The 20,771-nt window shown below is 46.7% G+C and overlaps 1 protein-coding gene across 3 annotated transcripts; it reads left to right on the plus strand.

Moving 5' to 3' along the window:
- Positions 1-105: 105 nt before the first annotated feature.
- Positions 106-20,640, plus strand: LOC120718789 (phosphatidylinositol 4,5-bisphosphate 3-kinase catalytic subunit alpha isoform-like). 3 transcript variants are annotated; one of them, XM_040007500.1, is made up of 28 exons: positions 106-3,174; positions 5,485-5,608; positions 5,840-5,943; positions 6,020-6,182; positions 6,248-6,457; positions 10,702-10,769; positions 10,848-10,976; positions 11,056-11,109; positions 11,282-11,391; positions 11,471-11,612; positions 11,920-12,005; positions 12,105-12,210; positions 12,971-13,123; positions 13,204-13,335; positions 14,641-14,765; positions 15,078-15,159; positions 15,249-15,413; positions 15,580-15,683; positions 15,769-15,868; positions 16,231-16,302; positions 16,387-16,493; positions 16,773-16,894; positions 16,978-17,056; positions 17,128-17,298; positions 17,374-17,491; positions 17,567-17,718; positions 17,793-17,941; positions 19,235-19,359. In XM_040007500.1, the coding sequence occupies exons 2-28, from the start codon at positions 5,524-5,526 to the stop codon at positions 19,357-19,359; spliced, it is 3,213 nt and encodes a 1,070-aa protein (XP_039863434.1). In that variant the 5' UTR covers positions 106-3,174; positions 5,485-5,523. The 3 variants fall into 3 exon arrangements, with proteins under 3 accessions (XP_039863434.1, XP_039863433.1, XP_039863435.1); XM_040007499.1 differs by having other exon boundaries at positions 106-1,421; XM_040007501.1 differs by lacking the exon at positions 106-3,174 and having other exon boundaries at positions 5,524-5,608; positions 19,235-20,640.
- Positions 20,641-20,771: the final 131 nt, after the last annotated feature.

The following is a 20,771-nucleotide window of genomic DNA, read 5'->3' on the forward strand; positions in this document are numbered from 1 at the left end:
CTGTGTGTGTGCGTGTGTGTGTCTGTGTGTGCGAGTGTGTCTGTGTGCGAGTGTGTGTGCCTGTGTGTGCGAGTGTGTCTGTGTGCGAGTGTGTGTGCCTGTGTGTGCGTGTGTGTCTGTGTGCGAGTGTGTGTGCCTGTGTGTGCGTGTGTGTCTGTGTGTGCGAGTGTGTGTGTCTGTGTGTGTGTGTGTGTGTGTGTGTGTCTGTGTGTAGGTGTGGAGGACAGTGAGGATGATGGGTGGAGTCAGCAGCTCAGCTCCAGGCAGCAGAGGTGTTGTCAGAAACCGATGAACGAGTCAGAGCTGATGGTTTGAAACTCCTTCTTTGAGAGCCCCTCCCACCCCGAGGAGGTTACTTCCTGTTTAAAGGGAGTTTTTCCTCCCCACTGTCCCACCGTGTGAAGCACTCGGAGGCGACTGTTGTGATTTGTGCTGCAAAGTAATCGTCCAAGGTGTCCCGATGATGTGTTTCAGTGTGGCTGCTGAGGAAGGAGTTGCTTCATCAATTTGAACTGTAGCTCAGGATCAGCGGGTTCCGCCCTCACCATGGGTCAGGCTGGACCCACTGTGACCCCTGATCACTCACACACACACACACACACACACACACACACACAGTAACCCAGAACGTGCCTTACTGACCTCACCTGACGGTGTGGGCGTGGCCTAACGGTCGCACCTGGGACTGTTTGTATTAGCCGTCCAGATGCTGATGCTGATGATGAAGAGTAGAGTCTAATAAATTAATAAAGCCTTACAGACTGATGTTTGTGTGGTCCCTCTGTGTTTGCTGTCTCTCTGTGGGGTATGACGTCACACACAGTGCATGCTGGGATACTGGGTCAGGCTGACAGATGGAGAGAAAACAGCCAAATCAGAGAAAGGAGAATATCTAATCCTTAATCCAGCGAGCCCCTCCCCCTGCACGCACACACACACAATCCTGGAAACAAACACAGGATTAGGATTAACTGATGATCTTTAAATCGGTCAAAATTTGAATGGACTTTGGTTCACAGCTTGCTCCTCTCCTCTAAAGCTGACCTTTGACCTGCAGCTCAGCAGTCAGCTCCTCCTGCCTGTGAAGCTGCTGGCCCTTTAAGAGAGGAAGAGCACAGGATGAGCCCCCCCCCCTCACACACACACACACACACACCCTCCTCCTCCTCAGCTGCACATTGTTCTGTGGCTCCGGGAGAAGCCACTTCCTCCTGCTGCTGCTGCTGCTCAGCCCGCTGCAAACGGACAGACAGACAGTTTCAGTGCCTCCGACGGAGGGACGGCGTCTGTCTGTGTGTCCGACGGGATCAGCCGAGGGGGGCGGACACGCGAGCACAGACAAAGACTCGCAGACAGACGAACAGACTGGACGAATGGACTGACAGGATGCGGCACCGCTGGACCCTCGGGCTCGCCCCCAGGTAGGAACAAAGACTCTCCTCCTTTTTTCATGGATGCTCCCACTCCTGTTGTCATGGTAACCATTTCCTAGTCTGAGGTCACGGAGAGGAGGAGGGCCGGTTTGTTACATCAGCCGGCGCTTCCTGTTTTTACCTGCGTGATGTCATCAGACGTCTGCGGGTCACGTGACTGTAGAGCTTTTGTTTGTTTCAGCTGCAGCTGAGATTTTCACAATAAACAAACAGCATAATCAGCTTCCTGCTGACAGAAGCCTCGTGATCGATGAACGTCCACACTTACATGATAAAGCATCCTGACTCTGACTCCATTTACAGCTTTTAATCTTTTTAGAACTTTATTGTGAAAATTCCTCAAACCTGTTTGTAAAATATATAAAAAAATGTTTATTTTATTCTGAAATCAGACATCGCTGTGGAACAACAACAGCAGAGTTCTTGTTCAGACTGTTAAAAACTGTTTACACCTGTCTGAGGTTCTCTGTTTAGACCTCTGTCACATTATTGTGAGGTTGGGGTGGATGTAGCTCTCTGTGAGGTTCTCTGGGGTTCTCTGGGGTTCCCTCTGCATCTCTTTAAGTGCTACTGGTTCTGTCAGAAATGCTCTCCTGTCCGTTAGATCACAGTCTGGGATGTGTTTGGACCTCCTCAGGTTGGTCGTTCAGAATCTTTGGCTGGTTTGTTTTGATCCTCAGTGATACTTTGACCTCTGACCTCTCATCGTCGTGTTTCTGCCCACGGTGACCTACGGGATTCAAACCAGCAGCCCTGGTTCACAGGTCACTTCCTCTGCGTCTGGCTGGCCTCAAACAGCTGATCAGCTCCTCCATCTTCTCCTCTGCAGGAGTCTGTGACACAGACAGTGTGAGCTCCTCACAGCAGGAGCTGACCTCTGACCTCTGATCGCCTCGTCGTGCTCTGAGACTCTGAGAGAAATAACTGCTGTTGCATTAGAGCAGCCGGTCAACAGGAAAACAACCCCAGGAAGTCTGCTTCCTCACACACACACACACACACACACACACACACACCCCTGCTTTGTCCTGACTGTGTGTGTGTGTGTGTGTGTGTGTGCGCGTCCTATTTCCTTTGTTTGACGGCCTGGTTGGAAAAACAACAACAACACATGAGGATGTCTGTGAAGGCTCTCGGTCACCCAGGATGACTCTTAAGTTAAATCATGGTTCTAGCTGCGCACTTGCATGAAGAGGCGGGGCCGGCAGCATCTGACCAATCTAAAAGGAGCGTTTCATGGATCACGTGACTCTTCTTTCACAGAGGTGTCACTGCTCCGCAGATGTTATCAGATGACGATTGAAGACGTCTAATCTAACAGTGAATAATCTGAGCGACCTCAAAGGGTGATTCTGTTCATCAGGACGTTTCAGTGGGAGAAACCTTTCATCATCATCATCATCAGCTGACTTCTTCAGTCTCAGCTGACTGCAGGTTTCCTTTAAACAGGACGTTTGCACAATGACTGGAACCAGCCCGCTGAAGGAACTGGGAGGTCAGCTTGTGATCGTTAATCTGCAAACTGACCACAGCTATGAGAACCATTCACAGAGAGTTGATCACACACTGACCTCACAGCGTTCCAGGATGTACTTACGTGATGACTGAGCGTGATCGGGACATTTTAACAGGATGCACCTCTAAGACAAGCTTTCTGTGTGATCAGCTCAGTCGCCTACAACATCTCCAGGTTTCTGGCTTCGATCAACCTGCTGCTGGGCTCTGAACACCACACCCTGAGGTGAGAGGTGTCATGATGGTCTCGTACCACGTTACATCTGTCTCCAGTTGCATCCCAGTCAGGGAAGCGTTGGAGGTAGTTCGTAAGAGATTACAGGACGACCCCACTCTCAGCGTGGACCAAGTGTGCTTGAGCTGTGTCTTCAGTGTGTGTAAGAGTCCATCGTGTCTTTGTGTCTCGCTCCCTCGTCCCTTTGTGTCTTAGTCGCGTCACTGTGTTTCCTCTGTTCCTCTCCTTGTGTCTCATCCTTGACTCCCTGTTTGTCCATCTTGTGATGTGTCAAGCCTGTGTGTCTTAAGTCTGCCTCTCAGGGTTTCCTGTTTTATTTTGACAGTCTTGCGTCCCACGTTCAGCGCTGTGGTTTTTGCCTCCCCGTCTCATTTAGTCGAATTCGTTCCAGCTGTTTTTCCGTGTGTTTCTTCCTCCTGTGTGTATACATTGTGTCATTTTCCACTGATTCCTCGTCAGTGCGTCTGCAAATCTCCAGCGGTCCTTCCTTTTGTTTCCAGGTTTCCTCGATAAATTCCAGTGATTATTTCTGTTTTGGTTTCCCCAGTCTAGGTTGTCATGGTTGTTCTTCGTTTATTTTGCTTTTAGCCATAATGAACCTCTTGCTTTTGGTTAAACCCAGCCTCCTCTGTCGTTGTCCTCTTCACTGATAAACCATCTCCCTGTTTTCAGCGAACATCAGATGACCTGTGCTCAGCTAACACACATTAGCCCTCCCACTTTACCTGTGGACCAATACAAACGCTCCGTCAGTGAAGCTGCTCTGTTCATTCAGCATCTGTTCACTTTAGCTGAGAATCATGTGACCCAGCAGCTGTAGCACCTGTTTTTTTCCAGGTGTTCTCATATGGGCGTGGCCTGTCATGTGACACTTTCATTATGATGCATGTAACATGTTACCATAGAAACTCATACAGATTTTTAGGAGGATGCTATTTCTTCTAACTGCAGCTGTTCATAGACAAACCGTCCTCTGAACATCGTTACGGCTCGTAGGAGGACACCTGTGTCTCTGACAAACCTCCTGTTATCAAAGAGGACAAACAAACCCAAACAAAGTACAAAGGCTGGGGAGCAAAGGAGAGGGGGCGGGGCTAAAGAGGAGGCCAAGACGTGATCAAAATTAGTCTCACTTTCTTGTTTTAGCAAATCTAGTTTCAGGTTACGTGACTCCGCCCACAGGTACGGGCCTCACCCATTCAAACAGCTGCACCTGTGGAATTGTTCCAGAGTGACCTCTGACCAGTGTTGGTCAAGTTACTTGAAAAAAGTAATCAGTAACTAATTACTGATTACTTCCCCAAAAAAGTAATCCCGTTACTTTGCTGATTACTTATTGTCAAAAGTAATTAGTTACTTAGTTACTTAGTTACTTAGTTACTTTTTAAAAACACGATTTACAACCTGAATAGGTGATAAAGTGATAGATCTTTCAGCCCAATTCTACTTTTTCTACATAATCCATCATACAAAATGTAATCAAATGGAAAAGTCTCTTTTTAAAACTTGTTTTATTAGTTTTAATCTTTTAACTTTATGCATCAAGCAAACATTTAATTATATGCAACATTCTCTGATTTGAATAAATTAGTTTAACATTTAAACCTATTTTCTGCACATTCCAGCACATAAAATAAAATATTTTGTGTGTTTACACTCAGTCTTTCAAATAGATGCAAGTAAAACACAGCAGAAAATAAATAAAGTCACAGACTCAGCGGTCCTGTTGCTCTATTTTCACCTGTAAAGCAGGAGTGGGGCAGGCGGAGGTTTACCCTGGTGCAGGTGTGCCGCGGTCAGTGGAAGAATCCGCGAGTTTCTCTGTGAGTTTCCCATTACGTCGTAGCTACTCGGTGTTTGCTTGGACGTTTAGGGTTTTTTTTCGCTGTAAAAAGAAGTTTTCTTCCCACGCACAGCGGACACTAATGTTTTTGTCACTTTTTATGGAATCAAACTCAAAGTAAGGTCAGTACTTCCACGCTTTAAACGCTGCACGCTCATACTCTCTCTGCACTCGATATATGATCCATTGTTGATCTGCACACAGCTGTTGTCACTAACGGCGCACTCGCTTACGTCACTGTCATGAGACATTGTCGCAAAAAATCACGGTTTTAGTAACGCAGTAACGCAGCGTTCCTACGGGAAAGTAACAGTAATCTAATTACCGTTTTTGCAATAGTAATCCCTTACTTTACTCGTTACTTGAAAAAAGTAATCAGATTACAGTAACGCGTTACTTGTAACTCTGACCCCTGCTGTTTGCCCTGTGCTGAGCTGCAGCTCTCTCTCTTTTCACAGGTAGCCCAGCACTGAGGTGAGGTGTGACTGTTGGTTGCCATGGTGCCCAGGCCATCGTCAGGGGAACTATGGGGGCTCCACCTGATGCCCCCCCGGATCCTGGTGGACTGCTGCCTGCCTAACGGTACAGCCACGGGTGGATGTAAGCTTGGGTGTAGCTCTGTGACGTCATAATGTCGGACAACAGATGACATCATGACGTCACAGCTTTGTTTTTGAGGCTGAACACAAGCGTCACTCGTACAGGCTTACCTTCGTCCTTTTTCAGCTCACCTGTAATATTTGTGTTTCTGTTGGATTGTATTTCCGTGGCGTTTCCATGGCGTTTTCATGCTGTTTCCATGACATTCCTCAGGTATGATGGTTAGCCTGGAGTGTCTGAGGGAAACTCCTCTCATCAGTATCAAGCAGCAGCTCTTCTCCGAGGCCAGGAAGTACCCCCTGTACCACCTGCTGCAGGTATACGCTCTTAACTTTGACCCCGCCCTTCCTTCTATCTCAGTCCAACTATAAATTCCGGTCTCCAATTGGCCAGGAGGAGTCGTGCTACATCTTTGTGGGCGTGACCCAGGAGGCTGAGAGGGAGGAGTTTTACGATGAGACGAGGCGGCTGTGCGACCTGCGCCTGTTCCACCCCATCCTTAAGGTCATCGAGCCCCTCGGCAACCGTGAGGAGAAAATCCTGAACCGTGAGATCGGTAAGGGAACGCCCCATCACATGTAATCACACTATGACCTCATAGTCAGACTCCTCCCCCCACAGGTTTCGCCATCGGGATGCCGGTCTGCGAGTTTGAGATGATGAAGGACCCGGAGGTCCAGGACTTCCGCCGTTCCATACTGAGCGTGTGCAGAGAGGCCATGGAGGAACGGGAAGGAGGGGGGGCCCACAGCCAGGCGCTCTACGTTTACCCCCCCAACGTGGAGTCCAGTCCCCAGCTGCCCCAGCACATCTATAGCAAGCTGGACAAAGGTACTCCCACACCTGCTGGGCCCAGAGCCACCCTGGACCTGTCTCTCCTGTGTGAGGTGCCGTGAGGGACATTATTACTGAAACACTCTCACTACTGAAAAACCTTTCAGTTGAACAGGAAGTTGTTTCAGTTGAACAGGAAGTTGTTTCTTGACAAGGAAACTGAAGGAAAAAGTGGTAGATTTCAAACAAACCACTGCACAGATGTCTCCTCAGCAACCTGCCTAAGTTTATATATATTTACTCAAAAGTATGATGATGGTAATAATGTCTCAGACACCCAATGCAGATGATCCATATAAAAAAATCTATGATGTAATGCAAATAGTGGCACATCATTAATATTTAGGGAAATTTTTTAAGTTGCACCAAACACATTGTGTGATGGGGCAACAAAAAGATGTTCTAGGGTTTCACTGTCATCAGTACAAAAACAACACTGATCCACCTCAAAGCAAAGCTCTTTATTAGAAATTCTGCCACAGGATTAAAGTGTGTTTCTGTAACTTTAGGTAGAAGAGGCTGTTTCATAATTTTCAGTACGCTTTATCCAGTGTATATGAAATAACTACATTAGAACCATGTAACCATTCTGTTGTAACTATGAAAGATTTTGTCTTTGAAGAAACTACTAATTATACTCTTATTGCATTTTTATCAAACAGCTGACATTGCCCTGGCAATAAATTTGGGAGCACTGATGAGAAATTATTGTATATCATAAACTTTTAATCAAATGAAGCCGAGGCAGTGGGACCAGTCCACTGAATGTGTTATATTCTCTTTGAGTTTAGACAATATTTTTCTGAAAGGTCTGTGTAACTGAGAATGACACCGCTATCATCCACAAATCTGTCATGAATATAATCTTTTTGTTTAACCAGTCACTCTTGAAAATAGATTTTTGATTAAGTGTTATTACCCTATGATTCCATAAGGCTGAATTATGGGGAGAAGTTGTGGGTAAATCTCATTTTCCAAAAAAGTCTCTTTTGGAAAGTTTGATATCTTTATGGGGATTTTATTTACCTCAAAATCACATTTCAAAATAAAGTCCGATCCTCCTATTTTATTAAACAAGGATCATGGGATCTATGTAGAGTCTGGCTGTGACAGACAAGGTTTTAACCATTTAATTCTAATGGTGTCATCCATAAATTCTAATTCTGGAGCTTTGATACCACCTGTATTGTCACGGTCTGTGTTGGCAGACCGTGGGGATGTGGGCAGTGTTTGCGGTACTCTGTGATGCAAACAGTGCTCTTTATTTACAGTGAAAACTGTACAGTAATACATCCCCGTGTGCTCCCGACTCCGTGTCTCCTCCCAGTGTTTGTGCTCGTGTGTCCGCTGCCCTCTAGTTCCAGCAATCCTCCTGGGAAAACAGAGGCAGCCGTTAGTGCCCTCAGCTACACAGGTAGGCTCACACAAACAGACCAGCTGGAGAACTGCCAGGAAGTCTCACAAAATGATCCCGCGTCAGCTCCAAGACTCTCTTAAGTAGCTCCCCTGACGAGGCCTGATCAGCAGCAGGTGCGTGGCTTCGGGTGTGGCCAGTCCCCTAGCAGGGCCACACCCACCAGGCCTGACGGCGCCTATAAACGAGTGCTCAGACACACAGCCACCCACACACACATATGTACAAGCATAGAGAAAAAGGGGGAGCAACACCAAAAATACATAAGTAACATGAGTCTATAACTGCTCAGGGATCTTTCTATGTCATGGGTTTTATTCCTCCACAAAAATTGGAAAATAACTGTATTAATGTTTTTTCTCAAAGATATTTTTATTGATTTAAAGCAACAAAGAAAAACAGATACACACAGAATTGTTCAACAACAGACAAGTTTCACAGTGACTGTTTGGACTGAAATATTAGAATACAGATTAATGACACACTCACATGTCTAGTAATTGCTTACACCAGTTTACCCCCTACCCATACCACTTAGAACCCCTATCCCTCAGGCCAGGTAGGAAAACAAATAAAACAACAGAAACAAAAAGAAAAAAACAAACAAAGCAAGAAAAAAGAAAAAACAAACAACAGAAACAAAAAAAACCCAAACAACAAACAAACACACACAAAAATAAAAAATACAAAAAAACCATTGCAAATACAACACAAAAATAAGACAAACACACATGACTAGAAAATAAATAAATAAAATAACAACATTTTTCTGTGTTAATGCTTTTAGAGGAGATATGTAGAGAGTGACAAGGATAAATCAATTTGGAGATGCCTCCAGCTTTAGATAGGATGTTTCTGCCAAAAATAGTGAGTCTCTGGTTAACCAGTGGCCGAGTGATTTCTTTATCTCCATGATACAGTTAGAAATATTAGTGTCTTCTCTGCTAATTGGGTTTTTTAGATATTATCAGCCCTATATATTTAACTTGAGGAGTCAGAGCTTGTATGAATCGGGTTCACATTTTTTGATACTGAGAGATAAACGAGCCCAGACCTCCCTCTCCACAGCCACCTGCTCCAGCTTATCCAGGGGAACACCAAGGCGTTCCCAGGCCAGCCGAGAGACATAGGCTACGTTCACTCTGCAGGTCTTGATGCTCAATTCCGATTTTTTGATCAAATCCGATTTTTTTTGTCTGCTCGTTCACACTACAAATAAAATGCGACAGCAAACGCGCTCTAGTGTGAACGCTCAAAGCGCCCGCATGCGCAAAGGAAGACGTCACACACAACGGCTCTGTTTAGACCCAGAGCAACAGTATGTTTGACTGATGGACTTTAATATAAAGACTTCGGACTTTACGTTTCCCAATTTTTGCTTTAAGTTATTTTGTTATTTACATAATAATGTAAATAACCTAATAATGATCCTTACTGCTGTTTTAGAGGAGCGGATTTTCAAAGGATAGATTTCTGTCAGAATCTGCAGATTATACAGGACAAAGAAAATGTTCACGTTTCTCCAACGTTGTCTTCCCAACAGTTTCACGGACATCTACACTGGATGGCCAGGAAGCGTTCGCGATGTCTTCTCTGGTGCTGATAATCGGCGTCTGTCTTGTGTCAGTGACGTAAAAGACGGATTTAATGCGACGTGACCATCAAACAGCAGTCGCTTTCTAAAATATCGGATATGTATCGGATTCAGCACCACATACGAAAGTGACCCAGATCGGATTTGAAAATATTGGATTTGTGCCGTTCACACTGTCACACCATGATGGGATAGATGGGTCGCAGAGGGTCAGAAACATCGGATTTGATGCGCTTTCGCCTGCAGTGTGAACATAGCCATAATCTCTCCAGCGTGTCCTGGGTCTGCCCCGGGGCCTCCTCCCGGTGGGACATGCCTGGAACACCTCACCCAGGAGGCACTCAGGGGGCATCCTTGTCAGATGCCTGAACCACCTCAGCTGGCTCCTTTCGATGTGGAGCAGCAGCTGCTCTACTCTGAGCCCCTCCCGGATGGCCGGACTTCTCACCCTATCTCTAAGGGAGAGGCCAGCCACCCTTCGGAGGAAGCTCATTTCTGCCGCTTGTATCCGCGATCTCGTTCTTTCGGTCACTACCCACAGCTCGTGGCCATAGGTGAGGGTAGGGACGAGAAGCTTTAGAGAAAATTTAGTTTTCTCTACCACGCATTTATCTTTCAAAAAAATAGATGTATCATCTGTGAATTGACTTATTTTGAAGTCTTTATTAAAAATTGATATTCCTTGTATGTCGTTAGAATTTTTGATTAACAGTATTAACAACTGAGTTGCCAATATAAAAAGCTTAGGGGAAACAGGACATGCTTGCCGAATTCCCTGTTGCACCTTGAATCCATTCAAGGAAGCTACAGTATTGTTAAGTAATGCATCTGCTTCACCTAGGCTACAAGCACAGCCGCCCCCACCCCCAGGTCCTGGACCAGTACCGGTCTGTGAGTCGTTTGGGTCGCAAGAGTCGAGGCTTTCAGGGTTTTTATCGTTTTTTATTTTTATATATCGTTTATATTGTTAACTCGGTTTCCCTGGGTCTTTTCCCGTGTGTTATGAATAAATCTGTTTTTTGGTAGCGGTGCTGGTTTTATTGTCCTGTATTTATCAGAGACACCTTAAAGTAGTGTGTGTGAGAGCGTTTCAGTAATAATGTCCTTACGGCACCTCATACTCCTGTACCCGTCTACCTGTCACACACCTGTCTCATTGGGCCCAGAACCTGCTTACCTGCGTCTCTTCCTGTTTCTCTATACCTGTCTGACTTGCTGTACCTGTCTGTGCAGGGCGCCTGATTGTGACCATCTGGGTGATCGTGTCTCCATCAAACTCCAAACAGAAGTACACCTTGAAGGTAAACCTGGACACTGAGCTGCTTCCTGAAACAATCAGAACAGGAAGTGAGGTAGTCACCAGGTGTGTGTATGTGCAGGTTAGTCACGACAGTTTACCTGAGCAGCTGATCGCCGAGTCCATCAGGAAGAAAAGCCGATCGATGCACCTTTCACCTCAGCAGCTCCGCCTCTGCGTTCAGGAGTACCAGGGCCAGTACATCCTTAAGGTACGCCTGTCTGTCTGTGTCTACCTGTCAGCCCCCACACCTGACGACTCACCTGTCTCCCTCCCTGTGTGCCTCTCAGGTGTGTGGCTGCGATGAGTACCTGCTGGAGAAGTTTCCTCTCAGTCAGTATAAGGTAACAGCTGATCCTGTGGCTTCACTGCACCTGTCACAGTTTGTCCTACACCTGACCTACCTGCTGCCCATAGTTCACATGTCACGTACAGGACAGGTGAGACTGTCCAACGTGAGCTTAAAGTGTCATCCAGGATTAGGTGATCTTCAGTTCCTCACCTGTGTGTCTGCAGTACATCCGCTCCTGCATCATCGTGGGACGTCTTCCTCACCTGATGCTCGTGTCCAAAGACAGCCTCTACTCTCAGCTTCCCGCCTCAGGCTTCGTCACGCCTTCCTACAGGTATGGCCGTCACAGGTGTCACACCTGCAGGTATCAAAGGACACAGGACAGGAGGTGACTTGAGCTGTGTGTGTTTCAGCCGTCGGACTCCTCAGCCGTCTCCCTGTCCAGGAGGAGGCGACGGTTCTCCTCCTCGCTCCTTGTGGGCCTTCAACACTCTGCTGAGAGTCCGGCTGCTCTGCGCCACGTACGTGAACGTGAACATCAGAGACATCGATAAGGTGAGTTGGTACTCGCTGCCTGGACCTGCCGCATCACATGTGGGGTCTAACAGGTGTTATCATGATCAAGCATCAGCCCTGACTCCAGTAATTATTACGTGCTTTGAGAAGCTTTAATGTTCAAAGAAGGACTCACAGGGTCGTAGCAGGAGGAGACCCAGGACTCTGCAGAGGTTCTGAGCACTGGGGGCCGGTTCACTGGACTGGATTAGATGTCTGGATGTTTGGGTGGATGGTTGGATCAGTCCCACCCTTGCATGTGATATGAATCCAAAACATCAGATAGGATTTTGTTGTGTGTGTGTAGATCTATGTGAGGACAGGGATCTATCACGGAGGAGAGCCGCTCTGTGACAACGTCAACACCCAGAGAGTGCCCTGCTCCAACCCCAGGTACGACACACCCAAACACACACGTTAAAACATCGGCCCCCCTCCTGTCGTTCCTTTAACCTGCCTGTCTGCAGCTAACTCTTACCTGCCTGTCTTCAGGTGGAATGAGTGGCTGACCTATGACATCTACCTGGCTGACCTTCCTCGTTCAGCCAGACTCTGCCTGTCTATCTGCTCTGTGAAGGGAAGGAAAGGAGCTAAGGAGGTAGGAAAGAAGGGAGTACAGGTGATCTGTGTAGTAAGACTGCTGGTTGAACCTGTCTCAGGTCGTTTCTCGGTACTCAAGTACGCAAGTCCGTACTCGTCCCACTCGTGCTTCTGAAGTTCCCACGGGAATCTGGAGTTCCTGAGAACTGGAGGACGCGGCGATCGTTCTAATGTTGGAACGGACGTGTACTTGATGACATCACAGCTCAGCTCCATTGTTTCCACTGTCACCACCCTTTAATTTAACTGTGATTGATATGCGCAATGGAAATTACACATGACATAAAAAACTGCACAAAGTAATAGATTTCTTTAAGGAAAAAATCTTTTTAAAGTATTTTGCAAAATGCCCATTTACATATCATCTGCTTCACAGTCAGATGTGAACAGCTAAAAACTGTACACATGTATGCACAGTTCATGCCTCTTATTCAATAGAAACAAAGAGGTTAGAAAGCTTTTATTTTATTTTAGTAGATACTTAAACCTACCACAGACAGCTGCCGGGGTTTGGAAGAGAACTGAACTAATACTCCAAATATAATCAGATCATTGTTGGAGCAGCCGTCAGGATCTCCTCGTATCAACATGCTGTTTTTGTTTCCTCCTGGATTTAATTATTTTTATTGTTAGATTCAATTCAGAGTCAGCTGTTTAAATAAGAACAGCACATTTTACATCAGGTGAAATGACCATTGATGCATGCTCGATAGAAGGGGAGGAGCCAGGACACATCCTCTGTCTCACCTGTCTCACAGGAGCACTGCCCTCTGGCCTGGGGGAATGTAAACCTGTTTGACTACAAGGACATCCTGGTCTGTGGTAAGGTGGCTCTCAGCCTGTGGCCCGTTCCCCATGGCCTAGAGGACCTGCTCAACCCCATTGGAGTCGCGGGTTCAAATCCCAACAAGGTACCCAACAAGTTCTCTCAGACAGTAGAAGTGTGTCTGATACTGAAGTAAGTATTTAATGATGGTGTTGTGGTCTGCAGGAGACCCCCTGCGTGGAGCTGGAGTTCTCCTGGTTCAATCAGATCGTTGTTTTTCCTGACGAGCAGCAGATTGAAGAGCACGCCAACTGGACCATCAGCAGAGAGCTGGGCTACAACTACTGCCACGGCCTGGTAACTACAACATTAAAAACTCCCTCTCTGCCCCCTGAGGTTTGGTGTGTGTGTGAAATCCTCAGACCACGTCCTCTACGGAGGTCCTCTGCAAAGATCCTCTACAGAGGTCCTCTACAGAGGTCCTCTACAGAGGTCCTCTACCAGAGGTCCTCTACCAGAGGTCCTCTACAAAGATCCTCTACAAAGATCCTCTACAGAGGTCCTCTACCAGAGGTCCTCTACAAAGATCCTCTACAAAGATCCTTTACAGAGGTCCTCTACCAGAGGTCCTCTACCAGAGGTCCTCTACAGAGGTCCTCTACAAAGATCCTCTACAGAGGTCCTCTACCAGAGGTCCTCTACAAAGATCCTCTACAAAGATCCTCTACAGAGGTCCTCTACAGTGGTCCTCTACAGAGGTCCTCTACAGAGGTCCTCTACCAGAGGTCCTCTACAGAGGTCCTCTACCAGAGGTCCTCTACAAAGATCCTCTACAAAGATCCTCTACAGAGGTCCTCTACCAGAGGTCCTCTACAAAGATCCTCTACAAAGATCCTTTACAGAGGTCCTCTACCAGAGGTCCTCTACCAGAGGTCCTCTACAGAGGTCCTCTACAAAGATCCTCTACAGAGGTCCTCTACCAGAGGTCCTCTACAAAGATCCTCTACAAAGATCCTCTACCAGAGGTCCTCTACCAGAGGTCCTCTACAAAGATCCTCTACCAGAGGTCCTCTACAAAGATCCTTTACAGAGGTCCTCTACAGAGGTCCTCTACCAGAGGTCCTCTACAAAGATCCTCTACAAAGATCCTTTACAGAGGTCCTCTACCAGAGGTCCTCTACCAGAGGTCCTCTACCAGAGGTCCTCTACAAAGATCCTCTACAAAGATCCTTTACAGAGGTCCTATACAAAGATCCTCTACCAGAGGTCCTCTACAGAGGTCTTCTACAAAGATCCTCTACCAGAGGTCCACTATCTATCGGTAGTGGTTTCCTGTGTGCTCTCCTTCCATTAACAGTGCTCTTCTTCAGGGTCTTCCTCAAAGTGAACACAGTTGCTTTCCAGCTGTTCTCCAGCTGTTTTGCCTTTGGCTTCTTTTTTGCCTCTTTGGGAATTGTGGTGTAATCTTTATAGGTTTCATCTCGACCGAAGAGCAGCAGCAGTCCTGTGCAGTTTGTGTTTCTGATGTTTTTGTGTGTTTTAGTTTGTCAGTGTTTACCTGTGACTCAGATCCAAATACAGAAGACTCAGCGATTGCCTCAGACTACCCGTCTCTCACCCGTCTCTCACCCGTCTCTCACCCGTCTCTCACCTCTCCCTCAGAGCAGCCGTTTGGCCTGTGACAGCAGTGTTTCATCAGGCGATGCCGAGCAGCTTCGCTCTCTCTGCTCCAGAGATCCGCTGTACGAGCTCTCGGAGCAGGAGAAGGACTTCCTCTGGAGACACAGGTGAGAATGAATGTAATGGAGTGAACACCCTGCAGGTGTATTTTTGGAGGCATGTCCTCTGAACGCTGTGACGTTCTGAACCCACAGTTAAACCTCTGATCCAGGTATATTTGAACAGGTCTAAATAGTCCCAGATTTACCTAACGTGATCTTTGACACAGAAACTTTCTGGACCTTTCTGTCTGTCTGATTTTAGATGTCTGGCAGCTTCACGTGACTCTCTCTGTTTGTGCATGTTCCTGTCCACCGGCCTTGTCTACCTGTCTCTCCCCATTTGTCTACCTGTGTCTCTGCCTGTCTGTATCTCTGCAGACATTACTGTGTAAACATCCCAGAGTCTCTCCCTAAGCTGCTTCTTTCTGTCAAATGGAACTCCAGAGACGAAGTTTCTCAGGTACCGAACTTCCCATCACAGTCAGGGAAAAATGCTTCAAACCCTCACTTTGACTCACCTGTCTCTCTGTCACCTGTCCCCTCCCTCAGATGTACTGTCTGTTGAAGGAGTGGCCTCTGATGGAGCCCGAGTCGGCTCTTGAGTTGTTGGACTGTAACTTTCCCGACCCGATGGTCCGAGAGTTTGCGCTGCGCTGCCTCGTGCAGGGCCTGACGGATGACAAGCTGTCGCAGTACCTGTTGCAACTTGTACAGGTGCGTGTGGTAATGGTAAATGGTAAAGGGTCTGCACACCTGCTGCTGTGTGCCTCACACAGTCCTCTGCAGCACACTGCAGACACACCTGGACTCCTCACCTGTCTGTGTACTGTCACATACATACACTTATCTTTCGTCTTTTGTCTCATGGTCTTTTCTGAAGGTGTTGAAGTATGAGATGTACCTGGACAATCCTTTGGCCCGTTTCCTGATAAAGAAAGCTCTGACCAATCAGAGGATAGGGCACTTCTTCTTCTGGCACCTGAAGTGAGTGCAAATGTCCTGGTGTTTACCTGAGGGATCTAACACGTCTGTTTGGCCATTTTTAATCTAACAGGAAGTGTTCTCACAGGTCAGAGATGCACAACAAGACGGTTTCCCGACGCTTCGGTCTGCTGCTGGAAGCTTTCTGCAGAGCCTGCGGGATGTACCTGAAGCACCTGAACAGACAGGTGAGCCCTGACACACCTGGTCTTCTGAGTCCAGTTCAACATGAGCTCCTTATCTAGTTTTTCTTAACCTAAGACCATCACCACACAACAAAAGTGTCTCTCAGCCCAGGATTTATCAGTCTACCTGTGAGATAGTTCACAGGAACCAGAAAGCCTTGGAAGACCAATCAGAAGCATGGACACATACTCACAGGAAGTATCATGCTGGAAAAATATTAGGTGGTTAAACACAGAATAGAGCGTGAAAATAACACAGAGCAGCAGAGTGAAACAGCAGTGTCAGTGATTAACGAAGCTTCTCTCACCTGGTCGTTTGTATAACTGAGCTACTAACACACCTGTATGTGCGTGTGTGCGTGCAGGTAGAGGCCATGGATAAACTGGTGAATCTGACCGACACACTGAAGCAGGAGAAGAAGGACGAGACTCAGAAAGTATGAAAACAAACAAAGCAACTTAAATCTGACTTGTGATTGGCTGACGGTGACGTGTGTTTCTGTACTGCGATTGGTTGTCAGACTCAGATGAAGTTTCTGGTTGAGCACATGTCTCGTCCAGATTACATGGAAGCTCTGCAGGGATTCGTCTCTCCACTGAATCCAGTTCACCAGCTGGGAAATCTCAGGTAGGCATAACTGGTTAAATAACTGCATGACTTCCTACCTGACCGATCATTGCATGACCAGATCTTTTAGTGTGTGTGACTATGACTAAGATCAGTGTGGATATTTATAGCTCTTGGTACTGAAATGTGGGGTTTTCTAAATATAAACGTGATTCATCTGCATATTGACCGACTTTAAGTGTTTTATTCTTTAAAGAGCTTCCTGACTGCATCAGCGTGTTTTCAGGCTTGAAAAACAACAAAGTAAAACAATGTTTAAAAAGTGTCGTGTGCTTTTAGGCTGGAGGAGTGCAGGATCATGTCCTCGGCAAAGCGCCCCCTGTGGCTGAACTGGGAAAACCCTGACATCATGTCCGAGCTTCTCTTCACCAACAACGAGATCATCTTCAAGAACGGAGATGGTAACGAGTTTGGCGCTAACTGTATTACTGCTGTTTACAGCTGTGCCAGGGCACTGTGGGTAACGTAGTGTGTTCTGTTACAGACCTGCGTCAGGATATGCTAACGTTGCAGATTATTAAAATCATGGAGAACATCTGGCAGAACCAGGGTCTGGACCTGCGGTGAGAGCCAGTGACATTAGCTGTGACATCACACCGACACCTGGCTAACGGAGCGTGTGTTTGTGTATTAGCATGTTGCCCTATGGATGCCTCTCCATCGGTGACTGCGTGGGTCTGATTGAGGTTGTGAAGAACAGCTTCACCATCATGCAGATTCAGTGCAAGGGAGGCCTGAAGGGGGCGCTGCAGTTCAACTCCAACACGCTGCATCACTGGATCAAAGACAAGAACCGCGGCGAAGCGTGAGCACACCCCTCTGCACACCTGTTTGCATGAACACCTGTCTGCCCTCTGCTCACTTCCTGTCTGTCCCACAGGTACGATCGGGCCATCGACCTGTTCACGCGCTCATGTGCTGGTTACTGCGTTGCCACGTTCATCCTGGGAATCGGAGACCGCCACAACTCCAACATTATGGTGAAAGAGAATGGACAGGTGAGCCTCTGACCCCACGCCCTGACAGCTCTTCCTGGGACTGCAGCCGCCTAACTCTTTGTCTGCCTCCTCCAGCTGTTCCACATTGACTTTGGTCACTTCCTGGATCACAAGAAGAAGAAATTTGGCTACAAGAGGGAGCGTGTACCCTTTGTCCTTACTCAGGACTTCCTCATCGTCATTAGTAAAGGCATCCAGGAATCCACCAAGACCAAGGAGTTCGAGAGGTGCCCTGTCCCTCCTCTTTGCACCTCCTCCTGTCTCCCTCTGAGCCCGCCTCACTCTCTGTCTACCTGTTTAGGTTCCAGGAGATGTGCTACAAAGCATACCTCGCCATCCGTCAGCACGCCAGCCTCTTCATCAATCTCTTTTCCCTCATGCTGGGTTGCGGGATGCCTGAACTGCAGAGCTTTGATGACATTGCCTACCTGAGGAAAACCCTGGCCCTGGGTAAGACTGGAGTGACGGACGGGCAGGAGACAGGTGGTATTATGATGCTGTAGATGTCTAGAACTCCACCAATCCATGGTGGCAGCAGAGTACCTGTTCTAAGCAACCATCTCCTGTCCATCACAGGGACAGTTCAGTACTTGGAACTGTCTGTAACCCATCTGTCATAGACCGGCCTGTCTAAGGTCATATCCCAATTCATGGGTTGGATCCTCCTGAGGACCCGGCCTTCGCGGTCTACGTGGGCCGGGTCCTCAGAAGGTCGGGTAGGCCGGAAGTAAACGGCTGTGGAATTGAACGGTCTAGCCTTCAGATTAGCATCACCGCTGTCTTGGTGGAGTTTAATAAACTCGGCGTAAATTCTCGACCATCTCACACTTCTGTTTAATCAGTTTTCTGTTTGACGTTTATTCAGCTGTGTGAAAACCACCCGGGGTATTAATAAAGTTTTATTTTATCTAATCTAATCTAATAACTTTAATCTCAGCCAAACCGATTTACTCACAAACAAATAAAACACTGAAAAAGCCCAACAATAACATTTTTAGGTTGTCTAAATGACTCTTATATTACATTTAACCTGAGTAGTGAAAGTCCGCGGTGATCTGAAAATGATGTGCCGGGAGTTGTGTCGTTCTCGGCGGCTTCAGTAACCCTCGAGCTCTCAGCTAGCTATCAAGCTGGTGGGTAGCAGACGTCTCCAAAAACGTTGAAGCACTTTTGCAAATATGCGATATCTTGATAAACTGAGCAGATATTAGAAGTTTACACGCCCACATTCTCGCCTGAAAATATGTTAAAAGTTTATTTTTTGGGGGGTCCTTTGTCCCTCTTTGGGGGGAAACTCCCACTAGGTTTAAATCTGGGACTCCCCACCATTTGACCCTAGAACTGAAGAAGCTTCTCAAATGAGAGGTGAAACATCTTCAAGCAACTTAAACAAGTCCAGACGCTTTTCTTTCCAAGCTCCTTAGATTAATACCAGTAATTTTAAAACTTAGTAGCTGCCGCCATTGCCGGAAACTGGAGTTTGGCTGGGCCGCGCTATGATTTCTGGGATATGGTGGGCCACGAAGGACACACCTGACCCATCCTTCAAATTCGGGTAAAAGGAGGCCACACTTGTCGGCTGCATTCGGAGGAGTCTACGAATTTGGACAGCCTTCGGCGCGTCGCTGTGACGTAATCGGTCTACAAATGCGTCCTCAGGAGGATGCAGCCCATGAATTTGGACACGACCTGTAAGTCTTTTCTTTAACCAGTCTGTCTCTAACCCATTTGTCTGTCATTCAGAGAAGAGCCAGCAGGAGGCACTGGAGTACTTCACCAAGCAGATGAACGACGCTCACCACGGCGGCTGGAGCACGAAGATGGACTGGATCTTTCACACCATAAGACACATGCCCAATGAGCACTGACACACACCCACCCACACACCCACACTGGTGTGTTTGTTTACTGCACTACTGTGATGATTATGATACTAATGATGATGATGATGATGACAGACTCGTCATCTGATGTCATAGATTTTCTTTAGAGGTTTTTTGTCCTTGTGTCTTTTGGACGGTTGTCATAGAAATATGAATCTCAGGGTCAAAGGTCAGAGGGGTTTTGATGATGCCAAAGGCAGGCTGGGAAAAAATGACGATGCTGATGATGAAGGTGACGTCACAAAAGTCTTCCAATCGGTGCTACTGTTAGCTTGTTAGCTGCTGTACTTTTCAAAAACAGTCAAACTTTATTGAGTGAAATTTTATTGACAAGCAGCTGTAACTTTATAAAATGTTATTTTTGAGTGACATAACTTTATTGAAACCAGCAAAGTGAACACTGTGGTCACTGTGAGAGCAATAAAACTTCCAATTACCAATTAATATTTAGATTATGACAATCAGGAGTTCTAACCAGTAGGAAGGCAGAGCTGACCAGCTGTGGGCGGAGTCATTGTGATGATGCAGTCTAGAGACTGAAGTTACCTTCAGAGTTTATTGGAAGTATCTTTTGGAGTATTTTGTTGAATTGAACCCACTTAAACAGATTTTTACGATCAGCATATCATCCTCGTTAATCAGGGATCAAAGTACTCGACAATCTGAACCAATCAGCTGCTGCCGTTAGCCCTTAGCTAGTCTACTTAGCATTGTTAGCTGTTGGCTCATGAGTCATGCTGAGATAGTTAGCATTAGCCTGTTAGCTATTAGATAGCTGAGTTGTTGCACTGGATAAAGGAACTGTGGGTAGGTTTAGTTACCATAGTGAAAACCCCGTCCCTCTAATCTCATTGGCTGCCAGTTCCTAGGGCGGGGCCACATTCAAATAGTTTTATGTGAAGGTTTTTTCCTGTTCAGGTGAGAGATCAAAGCCCCGCCCCCTGCTGCATGCTAATCATTCATTGCTGACATCATCGACTGTGATGGTTACTATAGTGACTGATAACACACGGGGAGATGTGATGTGTTTGTTTCCATGTGATCAGTATTGATTGTTTTCTGATGTATTAATGATTTTTAACTAATTGGTTTCTTCATGTATTGATTTGTGATGTTATTGATTCTTCTTGACCCTCTGACATAGGAGAGCAGGTCACCTGAAGGGCGGAGCCTGATGTTATAACACCATGCCCAGGTGTTAAAGCACTTATTGATCAGTGTTATTATGGATTATTGTTGTTTCAAAATAAAAGTTTAACTGGTGTACTGTGTGTGTGTGTGTATGTGTGTGTGTGCTTTACTCACCTGAGACATGTTCAGTTCCTCTGACGTCCAGCAGGTGCTGCTGTGACTTTTGAGTCCTAACTGCTCTTTTTTTAAAATGAAATAAATAAAAC

Source organism: Simochromis diagramma, unplaced genomic scaffold, assembly GCF_900408965.1.
Source record: "Simochromis diagramma unplaced genomic scaffold, fSimDia1.1 OVJJ01000674.1, whole genome shotgun sequence".
In the NCBI taxonomy this organism is placed as follows: domain Eukaryota; kingdom Metazoa; phylum Chordata; class Actinopteri; order Cichliformes; family Cichlidae; genus Simochromis; species Simochromis diagramma.